The sequence below is a fragment of the Magallana gigas genome, chromosome 1 (genome assembly GCF_963853765.1).
Source record: "Magallana gigas chromosome 1, xbMagGiga1.1, whole genome shotgun sequence".
Lineage (NCBI taxonomy): Eukaryota > Metazoa > Mollusca > Bivalvia > Ostreida > Ostreidae > Magallana > Magallana gigas.
The window spans coordinates 36,336,897-36,360,451 of NC_088853.1; the positions used below are offsets into that span (position 1 = coordinate 36,336,897).

Sequence of the window (23,555 nt, forward strand, 5' to 3'; positions counted from 1 at the left end):
CCAGCGGGGGACCCAGAAATTATATTCTTGTTTACAAGGTGTATACATGCATTTTTGTATGTCAAAGCTTTCTGGTTGGTAACAAGACGAATAGGAGGAGACACAGAAAATGTCCAGAATTTTAATCAATAAACGGTTGCGCGGTATAAATCTACCTGTAACTGAATAAGTCAAAGATTCATACATTCCACTAAACGTCAAGTGGAAAGAATTTTCTCTCATCCAGAGGGTTCCGCTTTGTTTTTGTTGATTCGAAAAAGGCGTTCTGTGGTAATGGAATCGTGGAACAAGGGGAGGAATGTGACTGTGGTTACAAGGAGGAATGTACTGACATGTGCTGTAACCCCAGGAGAACAGGGGGACAGAACAATGACATATCGTGTACACGTAAAATTAACCCCAACACAGACATGAAATATGAATGCAGGTAAGTGGCCTATTCACAAAACATCTTACAAGTGAGATTAAAATTTTCGTTCAATAGAGATATTCATTTATTTTCCTAAAAATACTATTTACACTATCTTCAAAATTAAAAGTAAAATAATTTTTTTTTTAATATTTTACAGAGTAAATACGTTTTTAAGAAAATATTGTATTTAGTTCTAAGATTTTTGTGAAAAGGGCCATGTATTACTAGTTCCATGTGCATAATTTGCTGATCTTCAGCTTTTCATTAAAATAATATTTTCTTTTATTATTTAATGAAAATCAATCACTATATTCAATAAAATAAGTATCTGTAAAACAGTCTTGTCTTAAAACTCAGAATGTTTTGCAAGTAGATATAACGATGAATAATAATCATTGTTATTATAAAAAAATATGTGCATTTTTATACCATAAACAATGAGGAATTTTGTCAAAATATTTGTGAAACCTCGTAACAAAATGTCCAAAAACATCAACAGGAACACAAAAATGAACCTGTTCTCTTATGTATGTTTAAAAATTATCTTTGTCTGCCTTGCAGTCCGACACAGGGACCATGTTGCTCAAAAGAGTGTAGTTGTGTTGTGGCATTCAGCCTGATATGTAGGAGCAGCACCGATTGCAGGAAGGTGCAGAATCTTTAAAAAAAAAAAAGGGACCATTGTAATGCATATTTCAAGAGAAACAAAGAATATATATTCTAGATTTTTTTTTTTATTTACAACGTGTATTTTTAATTATATTTGAAAAAAATAGAACTACGCTAGACATTAAGAAACGACAAGAATGTTATGTAATGAAAAGAGATGTAAGAAAAATAAAACTGCATCGTCGACATCTGAACACATGGAACGTAATATTTACATACATATCTCAGTATCTTTAATACATCATGTTTCTCGATCCATTTTTAACTTTTTTTATTTTTGCTTTTTGTAAAAAGAGTACAAAAGGACATTTGATATGGCTTAAAGGATCATTAAATATTACTTTATGCTTATCAATTTTTTTAATTGCACAACTAAATTTTGACAAGTGTAAATATAGTGCATTGATCTTCATGGAGCTGTAACTTTATCTTGACTATAATTAACTGATAAAAGTGCTGATTGTCCGGAATCCGCGAACAAAGCAGATTGGACCTATTGCAATGAATACTCCCAAGTCTGTCGACAAGGGGTGAGTATTGAGTTTAAATTAAGCATAAATGTTTTCAAGCATGTTTAACTGATTTAATTGTTGTTTCCTATATTTTTGTTGTATTTAAACATAACCTTGCCATACAACCTGGAACCCATTCTGCTAGGAGAATGGGCTCCAGAGGTCGTGAGTTTAAGCCTCGGTCGGGGCGGAAGGTTGAGTTCCAACAAAAGTGATTTTCTCTGTGCTTTATATATATATATATATATATATATATATATATATATATATATATATATATATATATATATATATATATATATATATATATATATAATTCACTATGGACAGGTATATTTCAATTTGAAAGTTATTGCAATGTTTGTGCTTATTATATATATATATATATATATATATATATATATATATATATATATATATATATATATATATATGCCAGTAATTTAAATACACTTAGATATAAACAGATTACTTCAATTAAGTTTAATAATGTTTACGTTTTCGGTCTACAAATGTACAAAATGACCGCTCACATCCTTAAACAGAGCAGAACTACTTACCTGTAATTTAATCAATTGAGTCAATTCGCCTTCTAAATTCTTCAACTTTTGTAGCAACAGCTTTTAAATCACCTGATGCAACATTATAATTGTGTTTAAGAAGTGACGATAACTCGTTTTCCATAGCACTTTGTCGGTTAGAAACCCCCTTGTATATTTCTGAAGCAATGGTGTCTCTCCACGTTTCGGAATTTACATCTTGGCTGATAGGTAAATCAACGGAATCAGTAGCTGTGACAGCACCCGCTCCAGCTATAGTGTCTTGCACAATTGTGGAGAGCAGCTCTTTTGCTTTCAGATACAAGTCTAATCGAATTTTGCTTTCTGGTTCTAATGTAATACGGTTCTCTATTTCGGAAAAAATTTCGTCCCCTAATTTCTTTGTAATTGACTCTTTGATGTTGTCCTTTAATTCGACAGTGATTCTGTTTAAAGAAAAAGCTGAGCAAGAACCACTATTGACGTTTCCTATTCCACTGATATAAGCGTGCCGACAGACATCTTTAATATTCTCGTATGTTAAAGCACGACTTGCTGCTCTTTGTACAATAACGTCAATGGCACACAAAGAAAAACTCCCCCATACTGACTTGACGTGTTCCGTAAAGAAAACGATTTTCTGATGTGCACTTAACTTGACAACTTCAACATAATTTTCAGAAACATGTTGTAGATGAAACATTCCAGAATCAATGTAATGTTTGTATTTTTGATAAACCTTATCTTTTGTTTCAGAGATATTCAGCAGAATTCCATCAATCAAAATTACTTTGACAAGGTTCCTTTGCGTTTCCTTGAAAAAGGCAGACATATTTTCTGGATCCTAAAACAAACAACGATCCTAAAGCATAACATTTCACTACAAAAAAATGGTAACAAAGTTCAAAACATTGAATCATCATACCACATACTAAATATAAATTAATATTACCTTTTCGTAAATAACAAAGTTATTATTTTCATTCTTTACAAGAACTTCATATACACACACTGTTCCAGGTTTTTTATCATTAGGGTTTTTGCAAAGAACAACACTCTTCCCAAGTTCTCTTATTTCTTGAACACATTCAGTTAATAGTTGGCCTTCGAGAATAGCCCGGGCAATTAAATTGCTCGGTACCACAACGTCAAATGATTCCAACAATTTTTTAAGTTCTTGCAAATCCAAGTCCTCCGCCCATGTATCTTAAATATAAAATTGTTTTACATTAAAAATTGAGTATTTCTATTAAAATACAATGGAGACTGTTATGAGCATGTCACTCTCTTTGTATTCATCCTAAGATATATTGTTTTAAGAAAATTGAATAATTTAATTTCAATCCAATTAAAATAACACATGTTAAAGTGCTTCTTTACGTTACGACATACACAAAATGACGACACTATGTAAATACTTATATCAAAGCGAGTATGCTATAATAAAGAAGCAAAATATTGTTATTTAGTCAGATTAAAGCTTAAAGGTACAAGTCTTAAACGTTACTATGTCGTCTACTTCATGCCAAAAACAGTTTTTTCTTCATTTGCAGTTATGCAGCATTTGTCTAATCAGCTATGTGTTCGTCAATAATGCAAACAACAATACGAGCAAAAAGAATTAACAATGGTATTGTTTACCGGACAAAGCATCTGGCTCCGATTTCTTGAACAAAAAATTAAGCCAATCTTTTTATGTGTCTGTAAGTTTTTTTTTCTTAAATATTTGGCTTTTTTCTCAAATTAAAGAAAAGAAATCAATGTACAGAAATCAAATTTCTGCATTTCTTGAAGAAAATTAATTGCTTTTTACTTAATTTCAAAAAAAAAAAGTTACCTCTATAGCAGACGTGATTAAAATATATATATATATATATATATATATATATATATATATATATATATATATATATATATATATATATATATATTTATATTTCTAAAATAATCTTCAATGCCATTCACACCTGTTCTAATTAAAAATCACTTGAGGTAAATAAAATTTCAAATTTTGTGTCGATATGATAAACATTTTTGAATTCCGGATTACCTTTAAAACACAATTGAGAGTTTATTTCTTGCAGTAAAAAAGATGTTCCATACTTTTATTAACCCGTTTTTAAACAAAAATTTACAGAGATGACAAAAATTAGAGAATTTTTTTTTAATTCAAAGACAATCTCTATATCAGGGAAAAAGTCTGGCCACTCAAATTAGTGCCAAGAGTGGCCTAGTCTCTACTCCGTACTTATACTACATGCATGTAATAATTTCAATATGTTACGTTGTTGGAAATTTAAAGGACCATAAGCCAGAGTTTTGATCATTTTTCTATAAAAAAGAAATTTATGTGATATTGTGGTACAGGGGAATATGCTTAGAACTATGTATATATACATGTACAATGTGTATAACAATAGACAACCTTCAAAAATCCCCCCCCCCCAAAAAAAAGAGATAACGAATCGACCCCTGAAACGTTCTTTCCCAGGTATATGTATCTCAATAATAGTAACATATTTCTTAACACTTTTTGAACCATATGGATTTAAAACAAAAATAATTTACCTTTTACAAAAAAAAAACGGTTTTGTCCCTCAAATTATGGGTCAAGTGATTTGAAGACATTCATGGCTTTTAATTTCTGAATATTTTGTAACATGAATGATGTATTTAACAATGTACAGTCGTCAAAATTGTAAGATGGTCATGATAAAAAGTCGGCCCAAAACAAAATCTTGCCAAAGATATCTCAAGAACGGTAACTTTTCTCAAGGCTTGTTGAGTAAAATTAGTATAAAATAATAAAAGTCCTTTAATTTGATATAAAAAAATTGACAAATTTCTAAATCAAAATGATTAGAGGGGTGTAAAGCTATTCATGAATATCTCTTACAGTTCATACTGAAACGTCCCGGATCCTTTAAATGAAACCCCCGCCCACATTTCAATGTTTTGTTGTCGAATTGCAAAGAAAACCTCCTTACGTTTTTTTTTTTACAAACAGTTTATTGAAAACGACTCGGTAGATTTTCAGAAAACTTTGAGATCTTGTAGATATTTATAAAAGCCTGGTGTATTTGGATTTTCTTTACTTTGTTGACGCCATTTAAGCTGGTGAGATATTGACGTTAAAGCAATTTTCAGAAAGTCTCTTTGTCCTTGGATATCCTCCTGTACGATAAAAGACATTGAGTTCAAATTTTCACGGATGGTTAACAAAAGATTGCAGATTTGTCTAAGAGCATTTATGATTGATATAAAAGGCATTGGGGCTCGCCATGACCCGAATATTTCGTTTTAAAAAGTCGATAATTTTATTCGTTTTTTCTGTTTATCTCTTTTCTGGCAAATATTTTGTTCAAGATGTAATTCAAAACAATTTAATATTTACTGGTCTTTACTCAGGGATATTTAGTTATATGTTATTAAAGCAAAAATGTCTATCATACAAATATGTACTCATAGATTATAAAGATTTTCTCAAGTGTTACGTAATTAGGGATTTTTGGGGGTCAGAAGTCCTAAACTTTAATCATATACATCTCGTACAGGATTTGTTTTATTCACAGTATGGAAAAGTATGCTCATTACGATGAACTGAACAATATTAAATTATCAAAATTCGTTAGATGGCCCCGATAAGGAGATAACTTGTCGACATAAAAAAAACCTTCTTTGTCAAATATCTCGGGATCGGTCACAGATATCTAAACAGCTGTTGATCAAATGTGTTAAAATTTGATTAAACTAACATCTCATACAAAGAACTTTTGGCTGACCCCTAAAATAAAAAAAACCAGATCGGTATAAATTGTTTAATGTATAGTTTTTACTGAGGAATATTTTTTAAGGGGTTAAAGAAGCAAAAATGTTCATTATATAATTATGTACCCGTGGAATATATTGATTTTTTCATGTGTTACATAATAAGGGACTTTTAGGTATCAAAAGTCCAAAAACATTGATCATCTGTATCTCATAAAGGATGAATATCTTGCTAGGCAGCATAGAAAAAAATAACAACATTAAAATATTTGTTTAACGGCCTCAAACGGAGATAAAGGGTATGCCTTTGAAACGTGTTTTGTTAGATATTCCAAGACCGATAATGAATTTGGATGAGATATAAATTGTTTATTGAAGCAAAAGTATTTGTCATACAGTTATATTCATATTCATGTGTATTGATTTTCCAAAGAATAACGTAATTTAAGGATTTTAAAACCGGAATTAAAACAATTTTATGTTTTTAAAAGATATGTAATAAGAGAAATACAAGTATTACAAAAACATGTTGAAAAGATTATGCTCACTAAAGTGTACTCGCGAATATATATGCAAACCTTTTTTTAATGACTCCACAACAGGAGGTGAAGGATGAACTCTGAAAACGTTCTTTTTTCAGAACACTCAACTTATAACTAGTATACTAATTGTTCTGGAACAATTACAGGTCTTTCCACCTCAATGTGTTTTATGTTTGAAATAAGATTGCTTCAATAGAAAAAAAAATATTTTTTTAAATCTGCATTACTTCATAAAAAAGTGTCAAAATATTAAGTATGCAATTTGTTATTGCTTGACCTAGACATTTGACCTTTATGTCATGTTGATCTGACAAGGTAGACGCTTCAATACCAAGTGGTCCGATATGTCTATGATAATTGAGTCAAAATGTATTTGTGTTTTTATTAAATGTTCAAAACTTTCAGAGGCAATAACTGCTTAAAAGGGACTTGGGACCCTTTCGGTATAAATAGATTGAATGAGCGTCTAAGAGTATTGAATACATAAGTAAAGGTTTCAAGTCTCTATCTCTAACGGTTAAGGAAGGAGTCTTTTCTGGTTTTTGACTTGTCAAACGTAAATTTGATTAATTGTTCATTAAATCAAGATGAAATGAAATTAAAATAGTATATTTTTCTTTCATTTTTACTATCATACAACTTGGCATAGAAAAAGTATTTAATGTTTATAATCTAACAAGGACTATATTTTTGGCGTAATATTGGCGTAGGAAAATATCACATGTTTCGCAATTCTGAATTGCTGCAGGTTAATGAGTCTATTTTAGCATCTTAAAAACAATAACATATAAATGTTGTTTTTTTTTTAACTAGTGAACTAATGATATGATACTTGGGTTTCAGAATATGTTTTTAAATATGATTTGCCTATCAAATTACATTATTATAAGCTTTTTAAAGCGCCCATTCTATACATTGATTTTTTGTGGAAAAATTACTAAAATCAGTTTTTCTTTTTTATCATATGATCAATATATGAGCTTTTCTGTAAATTGATATCTTTATAAAAGTTCCTCATAGTCCATAAAAATCAGATATATTTTATTATTGGAAGCATAAAAAAATAATCAAAATTTCTTTAAAATTTAAGAAATTTAGAGGAAATGCGGGCTAAGCAATAGCAATTTTAGTATACATATTTATTCCAATTTAATAGTATAAGCTGATAGACATTCTGATATTCTATCATTTCATATAAAAAAGAGAATTTTCAATTTTTAAACACATGTCAACAGATCTTCAAAGAGGTACACTTATTTTTATCATCCTTTACATTGAGGAAAAAGGTAGTGACCTTGACCTGACCTTTATGCGAAAACAAAAAGGTCAAATTTGATTAAACTGATAGAATCATTTGGTAATATGATCCGTTTGACAATGTAAACATTTCATGAATTTCTTATTATAAGAAGTATGTTTGATAACGCGAAGACTCCTTCGTTAATGAGGAGAAGCGATAACAAGCATTTTGTACAATAGGGGCAATAACTCTATGATTGCTTCATGATAGGGGTCAATGGGTTATATTTTCAAATGTTTTATGATGTTCTACTACATCCATAAAAAAAATTTCTGTTCTCCCCTAAACAAAAATGATTAAAAAACTCATTAATTAAGAGATTTCCAAATGACTTAGACCTTTGACCTTTATGTCATTTTGTTTGGCCAAGGTAGACGCTTTTATCCCAAGTGCTCCAAAGTCTCTATGAAAAGGAATACAAAAGTTGGAAGTGATTTTATAGAAATGTCAATACTCTCAGGGACAATAACTACTAGAAGGGGTCATCAGATCCTTTCGGTATGAATACATTGAAGAACCAATTAAGTGAATGAAGACATTGGTAAAAGTCCCAAGTCTCTATCTTTTATGGTTTCAGAGGAGTAGCGATAACAAGCTTTCCAAAATTAGGGGCAATAATTCTGTAATTATTTAAAGGAAGGAGCCAAGGGGCTATATTTTAAAATGTCTTAAGATGCCTATTACATCCATGAAAAAGGTTTTCTCTACCACCTTAAACAAAAAAGATCTAAAAACTTATCAATTAACGGATTTCCAAATTACCTTGACCTTTGACCTTTAAGTAATTTTGTTCTCTATGATAAATAATAGAAAAGTTGGAAGTGATTTTATAGAAATTTCAATACTTTCAGGGGCAATAACTACTAAAAGGGGGCCTCAGATCTTTTCGGTATGAATAGATTGAAGAACCCTCTAAGTGTACGGAAGACATTGGTAAAACTTTCAAGTTTCTATCTCTTTTGGTGTCAGAGGAGTAGCGATAACAAGCTTTTCGTACACAAGGGCAATAACTTTTTCAGTTCTGGGAGTTATCAAGCAAAGGATCATTTGGTACCATAACTTTGAATGGCAATATAACTTAAAAAACATGTTTCAATATCTCTTGAAAGGATTTTGCATTTTTCTGGCAGTGACCTTGACCTTGACCTTGCCCAGATGACCTTGGCTCAACGTCATGACACACCCTTAGGTCATAAGCAATCTTTTTATGAATTAAAAACTTCCAATATTTCTCCATAAGAAAGATAGAGACCGGACACGAATATTGCATTTTTTTTCTGCCAGTGACCTTGACCTTGCCCGAATGACCTTTGGTCAAGGTCATGACACACTCTTAGGTCTTAAGCAATCTTTTGTGAATTAAGAACTTCCAATGTTTCTCCATAAGAAAGATATAGACCGGACACGAATATTGCATTTTTTTCTGCCAGTGACCTTGACCTTGCCCGAATGACCTTTGGTCAAGGTCATGACACACTCTTAGGTCATAAGCAATCTTTTGTGAATTAAGAACTTCCAATGTTTCTCCATAAGAAAGATATGGACCGGACACGATTGCACCGACAGAGGGACGGACAGCATACGGACGGACAAGGTGATTCTTATTACCCCCCCCCCCCCCCCCCCACCACCACCAAACTTTGTTTGAGGGGGATATAATAAGCACAATTAATTGAATAATTATTTAAGGCATTTCACAACACATTATCCCGTTGATCTAAACATATATTTACTACCTATCTTTTTCACTTTATCTCTTATTTATCACTATGCATACCCTAATAACATTTGAGACATTGATTTTATGTGGGACATAATAATACCGATGTTCGGGTATATAATATGAAATTTAAAAATTCAAATCTAAAATTGGATATTTTGTTGGTTTTAAGCTCACCTCACCTTTAAGCTCAGTTGAGCTATTCTCATCACATTTTGTCTGCTGTACGTCTGTGTGTCCGTCGTCTGTGTCTGTAAACTTTTCTCATTTTCAACATCTTCTCAAGAACCACTGGGCAAGTTTAAACCAAACTTGTTATAAAGCATCCTTAGTCTAAGGGGATTCAAAGTTAAGAAAATTAAGGATCACGCTTTTTTTTGCAAAGGGAGATAATTAGGAATTTATGGACACTTTTGAGAAATTTTCAAAAATCTTCTTATCACAAACCATAGGACCAGGAAAGCTGAAACTTGTGTGGAAGCATCCTCAGGTAGAGTGGATTCAAAGTTGTGAAAATCATGACCCCCGGTTGATGTGTGGGGCCACACTTTGGGGTCAAAGTTTTACATAGGAATTTATAGATTAAATTTTAAAAATCTTCTTCTCAGAAACTTATCAGCCAGAAAAGCTGAAACTTATGTGGAAGCATAAGGTACTGAAGATTCAAAGTTGTAAAAATCATGATCCCCAGGGATAGGGTAAGGCCATAATGGGGGTCAAAGTTTAACATAGGAATATATTGAGTGAATCTTTAAAAATCTTCTTCTCAGAAACTAATCAGCCTGTAAAGCTGAAACTTGTGTGGAAGCGTCTTCAGGTAGAGTAGATTCAAGGTTGTGAAAATCATGACCCCTTGGGGTATAGTGGGGTCACAATGGTGAGGGGGGGGGGGTCAAAGTTTAACATAGGAATACACAGCCTATTCCGGATATATTGAAATTCAGGGGACCATACAAATCATTTCATTATATGAGTATTTCAATATAAGCGAAATTGACTGACGTGAAGCCGCCATTTTTTAAGGTTGTCCATCCATAACGATCATATTTCATATCTAATAGATTGCAAGTTTGATCACTAAAATCTTAGTGTGATTTTAAGGAGTTTATTAAATAATAAAGTTTCACCTTTGAAATCTTTAAAAAAAAATTAATTTTGATAAATTTATCATGTTATAGTTAACATTGAAGTCTATGGGAAAAATGCATTTTTAAAAATATTTCTTTACTACAAGTAATTTTCTCACATTTCTCTTAGTAAAAAGTTGCAAAAGCTTTCTCCGTCGTCGAATATGCTAAAATAATTTATAGTTTACCATACATATTTTCAGAAAATGATTTTGTAAATTTTAAGTTTTAAGTGCAATAAGTTCATTTAATTGACTACATACATACACCCAAGTTTGGTTTATGTCAGCCTCATAATAGCTTCAAAATATGTATTTGATGTAGTATAGATCAATCAAAATTGTTAAATTCACCTTAGTTATGGATGGACTACCTTAAAGTTCAATCCCGATGTAAGCATAGAAAACCAAACCCGAACAAATTATTTGGTTTTCATTTATCTATAACAATGAACAGATTGGAATGTTAGTGCATGAAAGTTTGATTAAAAATTATATCCCTAAGTTTTGTAAGTTTCATTTTGTTACTATCTTAAACCTCATCATAATCATCGATTTTTTACGTTTTAGAGAAAAATCACCGTACTCAAACGCTTCAAATACTGATAAACGCTGCTGTTATATCTTCGTTGATGTACTTGTAATAATCTCAAAATCCTTCCTATTTCAAATTAAGGCTTTGTCTTTTTATCAATAGCCATAATTAGTTCGTATTTAGTGTCCGAAGATAAGGTTTTCTTTTCTGTTGGGTTTCCATATTACGTCCAGCCTCAATCCATTCGTACACGTGAAAAAACGAAAAAATCAACAGTGAATAAATTTTACTTTAAAAAAAAAGTATAAAACACACATGAGAATTTATCAATTCACACCTTTGTTTATCAACTTTTTATGGGTTTCCATATTACGTCCAGCCTCAATCCATCCGAACACGTAAAAAAAAAAAACAACAACAATGAATAAATTTTACTTTAAAAAAAAGTATAAAAACACACATAGGAATATATCAATTCACACCTTTGTTTACCAACTGGCATAATTACTGTCACCAACCATGACGACACCCGCCAGGAGTACTTCAATATAACCGTTATCAAAACAACTAGTTATCACCTATGGGGACTGATCAGTGGCTTCAATATAAGCGATCTTTCTAAATAGCCGATTTCATTTATCCGTTAAATCAATGCAAAAAAATGAGAGGCAAAAACTAAGGATTTATTTCTATTTCAAAATAAGCGGAATTTAAAAATAAAAGTGGAGTAAGCTATATAGAGTCAGTCTTTTAAAATCTTCTTCTAAAAACTATTCAGCCTGGCCAGTTGAAACTTGTGTGGAAGCATATCCAGGTAGTGTAGATTCAAAGTCGTAAACATCATGACCCTCAGGGGTAGGGTGGGGCCACAGTGGGGGGGGGGGGGGGGTCAAAGATTAACAAAGGCATATATAGAGTAAATCTTTTGAAATCTTCTCAAACACTAATCAGCCAGGAAAGCTGAAACTTGTGTGGAAGCATCCTCAGGTAGTGTAGATTCACAGTCGAGAAAATCATGATCCCCAGGGGTAGGGTGGGGCCACAATGGGGGGTCAAAGTTAAACATAGGAACATACAAAGTAGATCTTTAAAAATATTCTTCTCAGAAACTTATCAACCAGGAAAGCTGAAACTTGTGTGAAAGTATCCTCCGGTAATCTAGATTCAAAGTTGTGAAAATCATGATCCCCAGTGGTAGGGTGGGGCCACAATGTGGGGGGTTAAAATTTAACATAGGCTTCATTTGGGTTTTCTTCCTCCATTTGTCATGTCACGAGGTGATGACACGCCTAGCGATTTCATTTTTTTTTTTAATTCAGGATAAGATAGTTGTATAAGTACCTTTTCCATTACCAGCTTTCACTCCAGTTTGAGTGCGCAAAATCGAAAACAATGTTCATACTCTGAATTCTTTTATCTCGAAGCTAGTTATATGAAACCATTTTATTCACATTTTGAAGCTAGTTATTAGTATATTTCTGATATCATTCATGTAAATGTACAGACAACAGTAACTTATATTTCTAGAGGAGATATCAAGATTGTTGCTTACCTGGATTTCCATCATTCACTTCAAGTTCCTAAAAAAATATACAAAATTATTTCGCATGTCAACAAATTAAAGCAACATATTTTAAATCCCGGAAAATAAATTCAGGTTTAAATGAAATCAAAACTTAACAAGAATGACTAAACTATTCTAGTTTTACTAAATTGCAAACGCCACAGGCAAGTGTCTATATTATACTGCATTATACTCTTCGTAATTCTAATTATTTTGATCATGACAATGATCAAATATAAAAAAAAGAATATTAAAGCATTTTAATAAAAGCTGAATCAAAATTTATTCAAGGGCTTTATGAAAGAATCAAGAAGGTACAGGTACTCTTAGATAGCAAAATCGCTACACTAATACCTCATACGTTCCCCATTTGCACTAATAATATCATCTCATAGAGATCCCATGATTGAATAAAAAACGTTTGTGAAGGTTATTCCATATGTTTATGTAGTCTAAATCTGCGAAATGCTGAGGACTTAGCTCAATCTTGGATTTTTGTCGTCTCGCCCATAAAGGCCATGTATTTGGTCTAAAATGTACTTAGCAGTTGCGCGTGCTGTGCGGTGTCTATCGGGAAGGTGAGTTAGCCTAATGAAGCGGTAATGTTGACCTGTTGTTACATGACGTTTTGGCCTTCATGGTGAGCCTTCAGCATTTACGGCTGTATTGAACTTCCGGTCAAGCCTTAGAATGATTTAGTGGTGTAAAAAAAAAATCTAGCGATCTGTGATAAAAATTATGAATAAAGAAAAGCTGTTTAATTGTTTAGGACCTCCTTTTTAAAGGTTAAAAGAAATTACAGCAAATATTTAGAAAGGAACCAAACCAATTGTGAACAGTTGAACATTTTAAACAGCAGTCGACAGTTGCAACGACATAAAAAAATGATGTTAAGTTTTTGTAAATAATAAAAAAAAGGAACAGTGTATTTTACACCTACCCAGCATAAATCATTATCCACTACATGTTTCTCATCAACATCACATATTTTACATAAATGATTAGAGACAGGAAAAGTACTCTGGGAAATGAATGATACGTCTTCTTCAACATTCAGCACATCTTTCCGACATTTGTAACCGATTTCATAAGAGAAATGGTCGTCATCTGGTATAATTTCCTCGATTGAATGTTTTATCTTTTTAAGTAGTCTTCCATCGTATATTTTTGGCGATGCCCAGACCTGTACCCGTATTTCAAAATTGCAATTGTATAAAACCACAACATGTTTTTGGAAAGAGAAACACGCTGCATTTTGGTAAAGGCAAATGTTACCCGTTGCTCCTTCTGTCAATATGGACCAATTTTTTAGTTTGGAACATTTCAAAACTATGACATAAAAAAGATTATTCGGAAGCTGCATTTCATCATCAGACTTAAAGCAGAGAATAGAGGACTTTGAATTGTTCTCACCAGTCTTGTCAAACCTTTTACTATTCATGCTAGGGAAATAATACACAGTAGAGTCAACGGAATGCAATTCTTTTAATGGCATCAACAATCCTAGTTGTTGCATGTATGCTATTATTGTTGTTTTGTGCTTCAGAAAATCTTTTCCCTCGACATGCCAGATTCTATCTAGTTCTACATCGTCTAATTCACCAGTGCGATAAAAATGTCTACGCTTCATATCGTTTTCCTCTGTTCTGACAGGGTATTCAATGATACACTTAAATGCATCAAGGAGCCACTGGATATCAAGAATAATCTTTTCCTTCAAACCATCTTTATCAAAGTATAACAGAACACCAACTCTGTGAAAAAAGACCAACATTTTAGAAATTTCTGACTCGTCCATCCTAAATTCCTGAGCGCTTAATTGGTCACTGTAATCTGATAATGTTTTCCGTGGAATTACTTTTTCAGTTTCTTTCATTTTATTCAATATATGTTCAAATAATGCCCAGACAGGTCGAATATTTTCTTTGGAATACCGAGGGCACTTCACAATATTAGCAATGCATTTTTTTAGGTCCTTTAAATCCTCCAATTCTGATCCTGAATCTGGAAAACCTATTGTATACATTCGGTCTTCATTAAGATGTCTTCTAAGACCAGAATGAGACCAATTATCAAAGAGTTCATTGAGACTCTTAAGAAATTTTCGACATTCCTGCAATATAAAATATAAAGAAAAAGTAGAAAAGCATATATTGATATGTATATATTTGAATTACGAATGTCTTAATGATTCTTTATTAAATAATCATGAGTTAGAGTTATCATTGATTGTTTGAAATTCAGAAATTAATGACAAGTTACAACAGACATATGTTAAAAATGAAATTAAAGAAACGCAAATTGCAAATGTATTAACATAATTAATGCATATGGCCTTAAAGTATTGAGGATTTTTTTAAAAGAATAATGTAAAGAAATTTGGTATATTGATTATGTAATTGATATCACGCCATTTTGTTTAAATTGATTTGAAAGTGCTAAATATTTTTTGTTTCAATCGATAGTTTTTAAAACGAATTAACTTGGCACACAGGATCTGGTGTCTGTTACGAATGTATTAGGAAAGATTAGAAAAAAAAGAACAAGGTGGTCTAGGGTTGCTTGACAGAGTTTCAAACGACTGTTTTAACTGAAGTGAACAGCCAGCGACGCATCAAAGATATAACTTGGCTTGACGGACAGAAAATAGGTCAACCGACGAAAAACAGCTCAATTGCCAATTATAAACCAATGATTATGGTAACACTATCCATTGGTAGAAGTGGGTGTTTTTAAATCAATACTCCTTTTAAAGATATCATTGAAATTTGAAATTCGTTTTAGAAAGCTAGCTGGACTTTAAAAATGCGACACCCAGATTGTTGAAAATGACGAATTGAAAAAAAAAATATTCCCATAACTATGATCTTTCAATCACCTTTTTTCTACGAAAGGTATTGCTATGTATACATTAGCGACAGAGGTCATGAATATGTGTCATTTCTCATTCGTTTGATAGAAACCCTTGATTGGTTACTTTTCACTTCTGATATGAAAAAAAGTAGATTTTTCACATCTGATATGAAAAAAGTAGATTTTTAACCGATTCTTTAATCACCGTTTAAAACACAATTTATCAAAATGAATATTTATTTATCATTATTTACAAAGGTCAAGAGTTGTTTCATTTCTTTATATAAACATTTCAACCCCTCCCTAGAAATAAAATAATAATTACACACCAACAAACTGTAAAAATAAACTGTTTAAGTATATGATTACATCAGTCAAATTATATCAAATAGAAAAAATGCAATAAAGGCAGGGGTTTATTTCACGACTTTAATGTTACAGATTGCTTTGAATAAAAAAAAAATCAATCAACGGCATGGTTCTTAACCAATTTCCGATCTTTTTTACGAATCCAAAACTTAGGCCTTTTTTCAGACAACAAAAACGCTGTTCAAGCTAAATTCCTAATCTCAACGTGTTCATAAAAATCGATTTCAAAGTGTAAATTTATTTCGGTTTAAATTCAGATTTTTCAAAAGTTATCTTCCGTTGATAATTTCGATTAATAGTATAAACAAAACGTGTATTTAAGTCAAATTAAGTTAGGTATAATTTTTATAAATTATTAAACAAAAAAAAAAAATATCGAGGACAGGTTTGCCACAACTTACAGGTATTAACGCATATTGAAAATCGTGTCCTTATTTTTTACTTACTTCTTTTGATAATTTATCAGCATGAGTGCCTACAATTATTACTGGAGACTCTGTATCACTAAAACTGTCAATAGACTTCAACCAGAATTTGTAATAGTCTACAAAATATGCAAACATATTATAATATTGCATACAGGTATGTTCATGTTGAATTCACTCATCGCATAACTAAACAAAGGTTATATTAGTTCATTACCTTTGTATCTCCATGAGGCAAATCGGCTACATTCCTTTTCATTTTCATCCTGATCACCGACTTTGTCATTGAGACTTTTCGTCATATCCACAACCAATATAGAACATGATTTAGGACGAAGAAATATTTGGTGAAAAGCATAGTACATACTTTGTCCTGCAAAATCTAAAAAGGTTATTCGCGGGCGCAACTCTTTTTCATTCAATAGCTCATTCACAGCATCTTTTATTTTTAAAATCGCAAACTTTTCAAAATCGATTTTATCTACTTTTGCATCAATATCCTCGCCATGTTTTTCATTCGGTTCAGGGGAAAACTGGTTTTGAACAAGCGTTGTATCTTGAGAGTGTGGTTCGAATATCAATTTTTCCTCATTTTCTGCATTATCGTTGTTGGCTTGGTTTTTAAGTATAACCATTGGTATATTTTCTATAAAATAACATATCATTGATTCTAAAATAAATAGACATCGACAAAATCAACTCCCGTCAGTTCTTCAGTACTTTGATCGTCAAAAGCGGGCACATAAGTAATGATGTTAATCTATCCGAAATGATATTCATTTCAAAGGGACATTTAAAATTGTATTGGATTTGTCATAAGACGTCTGGCTGAAATTGCAACATGTGGTTAGTTGATGTTGCTCGACATTTTAGATTTCATTTGAAACAGTTGTCACAAGATAATATTTTAACATTATATTCTAATTTACATATAAACAGAATTATTCATATTTTATTTTCTCTGTAATTCATAACAATAATTTAGCAAAAATAATAGTTATTCAAAACTCTGCGTAATTTGATACGAGTAACTGGTTAATCCGTCAAAAACCGCAATTAACCGATTAATAATTCTGCGAGCGATTGTCATCCCTAATATATTCAATAACAAACTTAATCAAAGACGCATGAAAGTTTAAGATTCATATGTAAAATACCCTACATTCAAATAATATTCATTTTTTTTTAAATTAAAGTACTGTTATCTGAATATTCATAACGAATTCACACTATTAGATTTCTTACAAATTCGATACAATCGCAAAACGATTTACGGCTATAACAAAATGTATTTTTGTTGGTCCCTTGATTTTCGCAATAAATGAGTTTTGCTGTATATTGGAACAGAGGATATCTCGACATAACTTTGTTTTTCTTACTATAACAGGTTTTTTTGGATTAGGATAGGATATTATAGATAATAACACTAAACCTTCTAAACAGATACATGTAATAGCTTGCAAACATAATTTATTTTCTGTTTATTGTCAATGTATACATTATATGCAAACTTGATCTTGCCCCTTAAACCTAACCTAATAAAACCTAGACCATATATTGATACGCCTTGTTTTCATCGAAACAAGAATCTTCCAATATTTTCCGTAGAAGCACATATTTTCGTTAAGTTAAAATTTCGTTGCATTTTAAGCCAAATACAATGCCGTTAACATTTAATTTCGTCATATTGTAATTTTTAAAATGTATTGCATATCATTTCTGTATTTATTAATACTTGGGTTGGGAATTCGTCATGGATTTAATTTCGTTGAATTATTCCACCAACAAATATAAAGAAATTAAATCCTCAAGGAATATTTTTGCTTTTAAAGTATATCATGAGCATATAAATAGGCTTTATTTATAGACATATGAACACACACCACAAAACATACCTGGTTGGTGTGTTTCTTTTGCCATTTTTCCATCATTTTCTTTGAGTGGCATCTCCAGTTTTTCTTTCAAAAACAAAATTGTTGGTAATGTGTCTTCTTTTTCTACACCTGCATTAAAATTGAATGTTAAAGGGCAATGGCCACGATTTTTCAGCTTTCATTATTTACAATGCCTTAAGAATGCATTAATGAAATTTGAGAGTCAGTCGTTCAGTTATAAGCAAGATACAGCGCTTACAATTCTTTGTCATGTAAACAAGGGTCCTGTCCTGTTTTTGTTTACTTGGGTTAATATACCACTAACAATCTTTATCAAGCTGATTTGACTATGTTCCTGCTTATTTTAAACATCAATTAACAGTTCCTAACGTTCAGCATATTCGTTGTATGTCTAAAACCTTAATTTTCGCTTCAACACTTAAAATGTATACGCATCTTTGTTTAAATTGCAAAGAATTGTAAACTCTGTAATTCGCTTAAAGCTCAACAAATGAACAAATAAAGTATTTGTTGCCTATTAAAAATGCCTTACTGAAGCATTGGTAACATTAAAATCGGAAACTGAATTTTTGACCAAGATCGTGACGATGTTCCTTTAAAGTTAAAAACAACTCAATGTATTTTGATCATAGTTAAAGCTAAAACATCAAACGTCGTTAACACTTATGGCATTCAACATGTAACAAAAATCAAATTTTTGTACACGTTATCATTATTTAAGAATAAACAAGGACGTCTTTAAATGAAAATAACAAAACAAGCGATTATTTTGTTAAAATACTTTGTTTGCATGTTACATTACATTATATAGCCAATAATATAAATGTGAATTAGAGCAACTTTATTTATAAACATATGAAATAGATACATGTATATATTCTTGGGCGTAAACATTTGCATGGGAAAAAAAACTGATTTCTGTTAAAATGATCTTTATGAATTACAATGATTAAAAATTCAAACTGCTATAAGGTTTTAAGAGAGTTTTATGGAAAGAAAAAAATGACATTCAAGATTTTTTATGAAATCATCGAAAGAACAAAATATTCAGAAATCATAAGGAAAAAGTAATGAGCAATGGAAGCAACTGGACGTGTTGAATTACATTTTCCGACGTTTTTTCCATCAACTAAAATATTATTGCAGAAAATTAAAATTGCCAAACAAATTTTAAATTCCATAAAAGGGTGGAGGAGACATTTTCTATCAAAATATCTCCCTTGAAAAGATAGAAAAATAGTTACGAAAAAAATATTCTGAATGCTAATGTGTTATAAAAAGAAAAATAATCGACAAATAATGTTATACTTAACGCCGATAATAGACTCGCTTCACAATTATCGATCCATGCTCTAAAATAAATCATTTCAACACTTTTTATCTAAACTCATAACTCGGGGAGGATTGATGAAAAGAAAATTGATTTACCATGTTTATGTTTTGAAGATATTTGCCCGGTAAAATTATCAAAGGTAACATATATTTTAAAAGCGAAAAAAAAAAATGTTAACACATTTAAGTTTACAGAATTCATAAAATTCGGTTTATGCCAAGAAAAATTTGGGTTTATTTTAACAAAATAAACCCAAGATCCTGATGCGATAATAGAAGTAACACTAAAGAAAGAAAAGTGCACGAAAAAAAATATTGTTTTTATATACATTCTTATGCCCAACTTTATCCCAGTGTCATTGAGAGGAGTCTCATTTAAATATTGATCATCAGTTTATACATGGATCATTCTGTATCACAGATTCAAAACAAACATCTCCTAAAGTAAAAGTCACCGAGTCGTGTTCCAACTAAAGATGCGTCATGATATTATCACAAATTGTAAGCGTATTTGTCATTATGCAAAATGTTTATTTTCCTTTTAATATGCAAAGTTTGCAAACCGCCTATTGTAAGCAGTTCCCGTTGTTGATGTTATATCATTTTTAAGTAGATATTTTCACCAATCGCTGTATCCCACTTTTGATTAGCGAACACTATTTTCATAATTTACAATCTAAAATTCAATCTTCTAATGACACGCCTCCTTCTACCGTCTCTGCTTGAAAATATGGAACTTTTCTTTTTTGTTCAAACTATAAAATGACATTTTATGTCTAATTCTATTAAAATCAAATTAAGATAACAAATTGAAAGCTTCATTTTGATATAGGGAAGCTACAAATAGAAATGAAAAGAATGTTACTTTGAATAGTTTCCTCTTCTAACAGAACCTTGATTTATACCACCAACAAATACAACGAAATTAAATCCTCAAGGAATATTTCTGCTTTTAAAGTATATCATGATCATAAAAATAGGCTCTATTTATAGACATTTGAACACACACCACAAAACATACCTGGTTGGTGTGTTTCTTTTGCCATTTTTCCAACATTTTCTTTGAGTGGCATCTCCAGTTTTTCTTTCGAAAACAAAATTGTTGGTAATGTGTCTTCTTTTTCTACACCTGCATTAAAATTGAATGTTAAAGGGCAATGGCCACGATTTTTCAGCTTTTATTGTTTACAATGCCTTAAGAATGCATTTCTAATCATGAAATGACATTTGAGAGTCAGTCGTTCAGTTATAAGCAAGATACAGCGCTTACAATTCTTTGTCATGTAAACAAGGGTCCTGTCCTGTTTTTGTTTACTTGGGTTAATATACCACTAACAATCTTTATCAAGCTGATTTGACTATGTTCCTGCTTATTTTAAACATAAATAAACAGTTCCTAACGTTCAGCATATTAGTTGTATGTCTAAAACCTGAATTTTCGCTTCAACATTTAAAATGTAAACAAAGCTTTGTTTAAATTGCAAAGAATTATAAACTCTGTAACTCGCTTAAAACTCAACAAATGAACAAATAAAGTATTGGTTGCCTATTAAAAACGCCTTACTGAAGTATTGTTAACATTAAAATCGGAAACTTAATTTTTTGCCAAGATCGTGACGATGTTCCTTTAAAGTTAAAAACAACTCAATGTATTTTGATCATAGCTAGAGCTAAAACATCAAACGTCGTTAACACTAATGGCAGTCAACATGTAACAAAAATCAAATTTTTGTACACGTTATCATTATTTAAGAATAAACAAGGACGTCTTTAAATGAAAATAACAAAACAAGCGATTATTTTGTTAAAATACTTTGTTTGCATGTTACATTACATTATATAGCCAATAATATAAATGTGAATTAGAGCAACTTTATTTATAAACATATGAAATAGATAGATATTCTTGGGCGTAAACATTTGCATGGGAAAAAAAATGATTTCTGTTAAAATGATCTTTATGAATTACAATGATTAAAAATTCAAACTACTATAAGGTTTTAAGAGAGTTTTATGGAAAGAAAAAAATGACATTCAAGATTTTTTATGAAATCATCGAAAGAACAAAATATTCAGAAATCATAAGGAAAAAGTAATGAGCAATGGAAGCAACTGGACGTGTTGAATTACATTTTCCGACGTTTTTTCCATCAACTAAAATATTATTGCAGAAAATTAAAATTGCCAAACAAATTTTAAATTCCATAAAAGGGTGGAGGAGACATTTTCTATCAAAATATCTCCCTTGAAAAGATAGAAAAAAAAAGTTACGAAAAAAATATTCTGAATGCTAATGTATTATAGAAAGAAAAATAATCGACAAATATTGTTATACTTAACGCCGATAATAGACTCGCTTCACAATTATCGATTCATGCTCTAAAATAAATCATTTCAACACTATTTATCTAAACTCATAACTCGGGGAGGATTGATGAAAAGAAAATTGATTTACCATGTTTATATTTTGAAGATATTTGCCCGGTAAAATTATTAAAGGTAACATATATTTTAAAAGCGAAAAAAAACAACAAATAATAATGTTGACGCATTTAAGTTTACAGAATTCATAAAATTCGGTTGATGCCAAGAAAAATTTGGGTTTATTTTAACAAAATAAACCCAAGATCCTGATGCGATAATAGAAGTAACACTAAAGAAAGAAAAGTGCACGAAAAAAAATATTGTTTTTATATACATTCTTATGCCCAACTTTATCCCAGTGTCATTGAGAGGAGTCTCATTTAAATATTGATCATCAGTTTATACATGGATCGTTCTGTATCACAGATTCAAAACAAACATCTCCTATAGTAAAAGTCACCGAGTCGTGTTCCAACTAAAGATGCGTCATGATATTATCACAAATTGTAGTCGTATTTGTCAAGATGCAAAATGTTTATTTTCCTTTTAATATGCAAAGTTTGCAAACCGCCTTTTGTAAGCAGTTCCTGTTGTTGATGTTAGATCAATTTGTTAAGTAGATATTTTCACCAATCGCTGTATCCCACTTTTGATTAGCGAACATTAGTTTCATAATTTACAATCTAAAATTCAATCTTTTAATGACACGCCTCCTTCTACCGTCTTTGCTTGAAAAAATGAAACTTTTCTATTTTGTTTAACCTTTGCAATGACAATTTATGTCTAATTCTATTAAAATCAACTTGAGAAAAAAATGAAAGCTTCATTCTGATATAGGGAAGCTACAAATAGAAATGAAAAGAATGTTACTTTGAATAGTTTCCTCTTCTGTCAGAACCTCAAAACTGTTAACGTGGAAATCCACCATTTCTGTCCGTTCAATCTGCATCAATTCGTCAAAGGAAGCATTCTGTAATCTTTTTAAAAGCGTCGTCTTTCCTGCTTTTCCACAACCAACTATGATGCATCTTACATGACAAACGGAAATATTTCCTTTACTTAGAAACTGTCTAAGTGTATCATCATCTATTTCTGGGTTATGTTGTTGTTTCCCATCTATCATTGCTGTTTTATATCCGTATCCCTTGTTTTGTTCCTCTTCTCTTTGAATAGTTTTTGATTTCTGTGTATTTGTTTTGGCTGTTTCAGATAACATGTCTGTCGATGTTGTTTGTATCTGATTATGTTTTGACACATTTATTGCTGTTTGATCTAATTGTGCGACATCGTTTTGTTCTATTGGAGGTTCTGGATCTTTAAGCAATGGCTTGTGTTCATCCTCCTTTTTATATCGCTTGACTTGCTCTATAAATATATGTTATTATTCATTAATAAATTATATCTCACTCATTTCATCAACTGTTTTTGTGAAAAAAGGACTAAAATTATATTTAGATTTGTATACCTACAAAATGTAGTTCAAAGCAAACCGATTTTTTCCATGAGCAGCGACAACTACATTTCTTATATTATTATGTAATACGATCAAAATTTTAGAGTTCTATACAAAAAAGAAAATGTTGCATAATAGATGGAGTTTCAAACTATTTTCATTTTTTTCCCTCTTGAT

General features: G+C 31.0%; 1 protein-coding gene across 1 annotated transcript in view; it reads right to left on the minus strand.

The window, feature by feature from the left end:
* The window catches only part of LOC105347560 (uncharacterized), a 273,923-nt gene extending 250,639 nt beyond the window's left edge, over positions 1–23,284 (minus strand). Inside the window, exons 1-3 of the mRNA XM_066066607.1 lie at positions 22,796–23,284; positions 20,583–20,690; positions 18,230–18,337 (exon numbers count right to left, since the gene is read on the minus strand). Coding sequence (XP_065922679.1) covers positions 18,230–18,337; positions 20,583–20,690; positions 22,796–23,141 — 562 coding nt within the window. The 5' untranslated portion in view covers positions 23,142–23,284. The remainder of the gene's footprint in view (positions 1–18,229; positions 18,338–20,582; positions 20,691–22,795) is intronic.
* Positions 23,285–23,555: the final 271 nt, after the last annotated feature.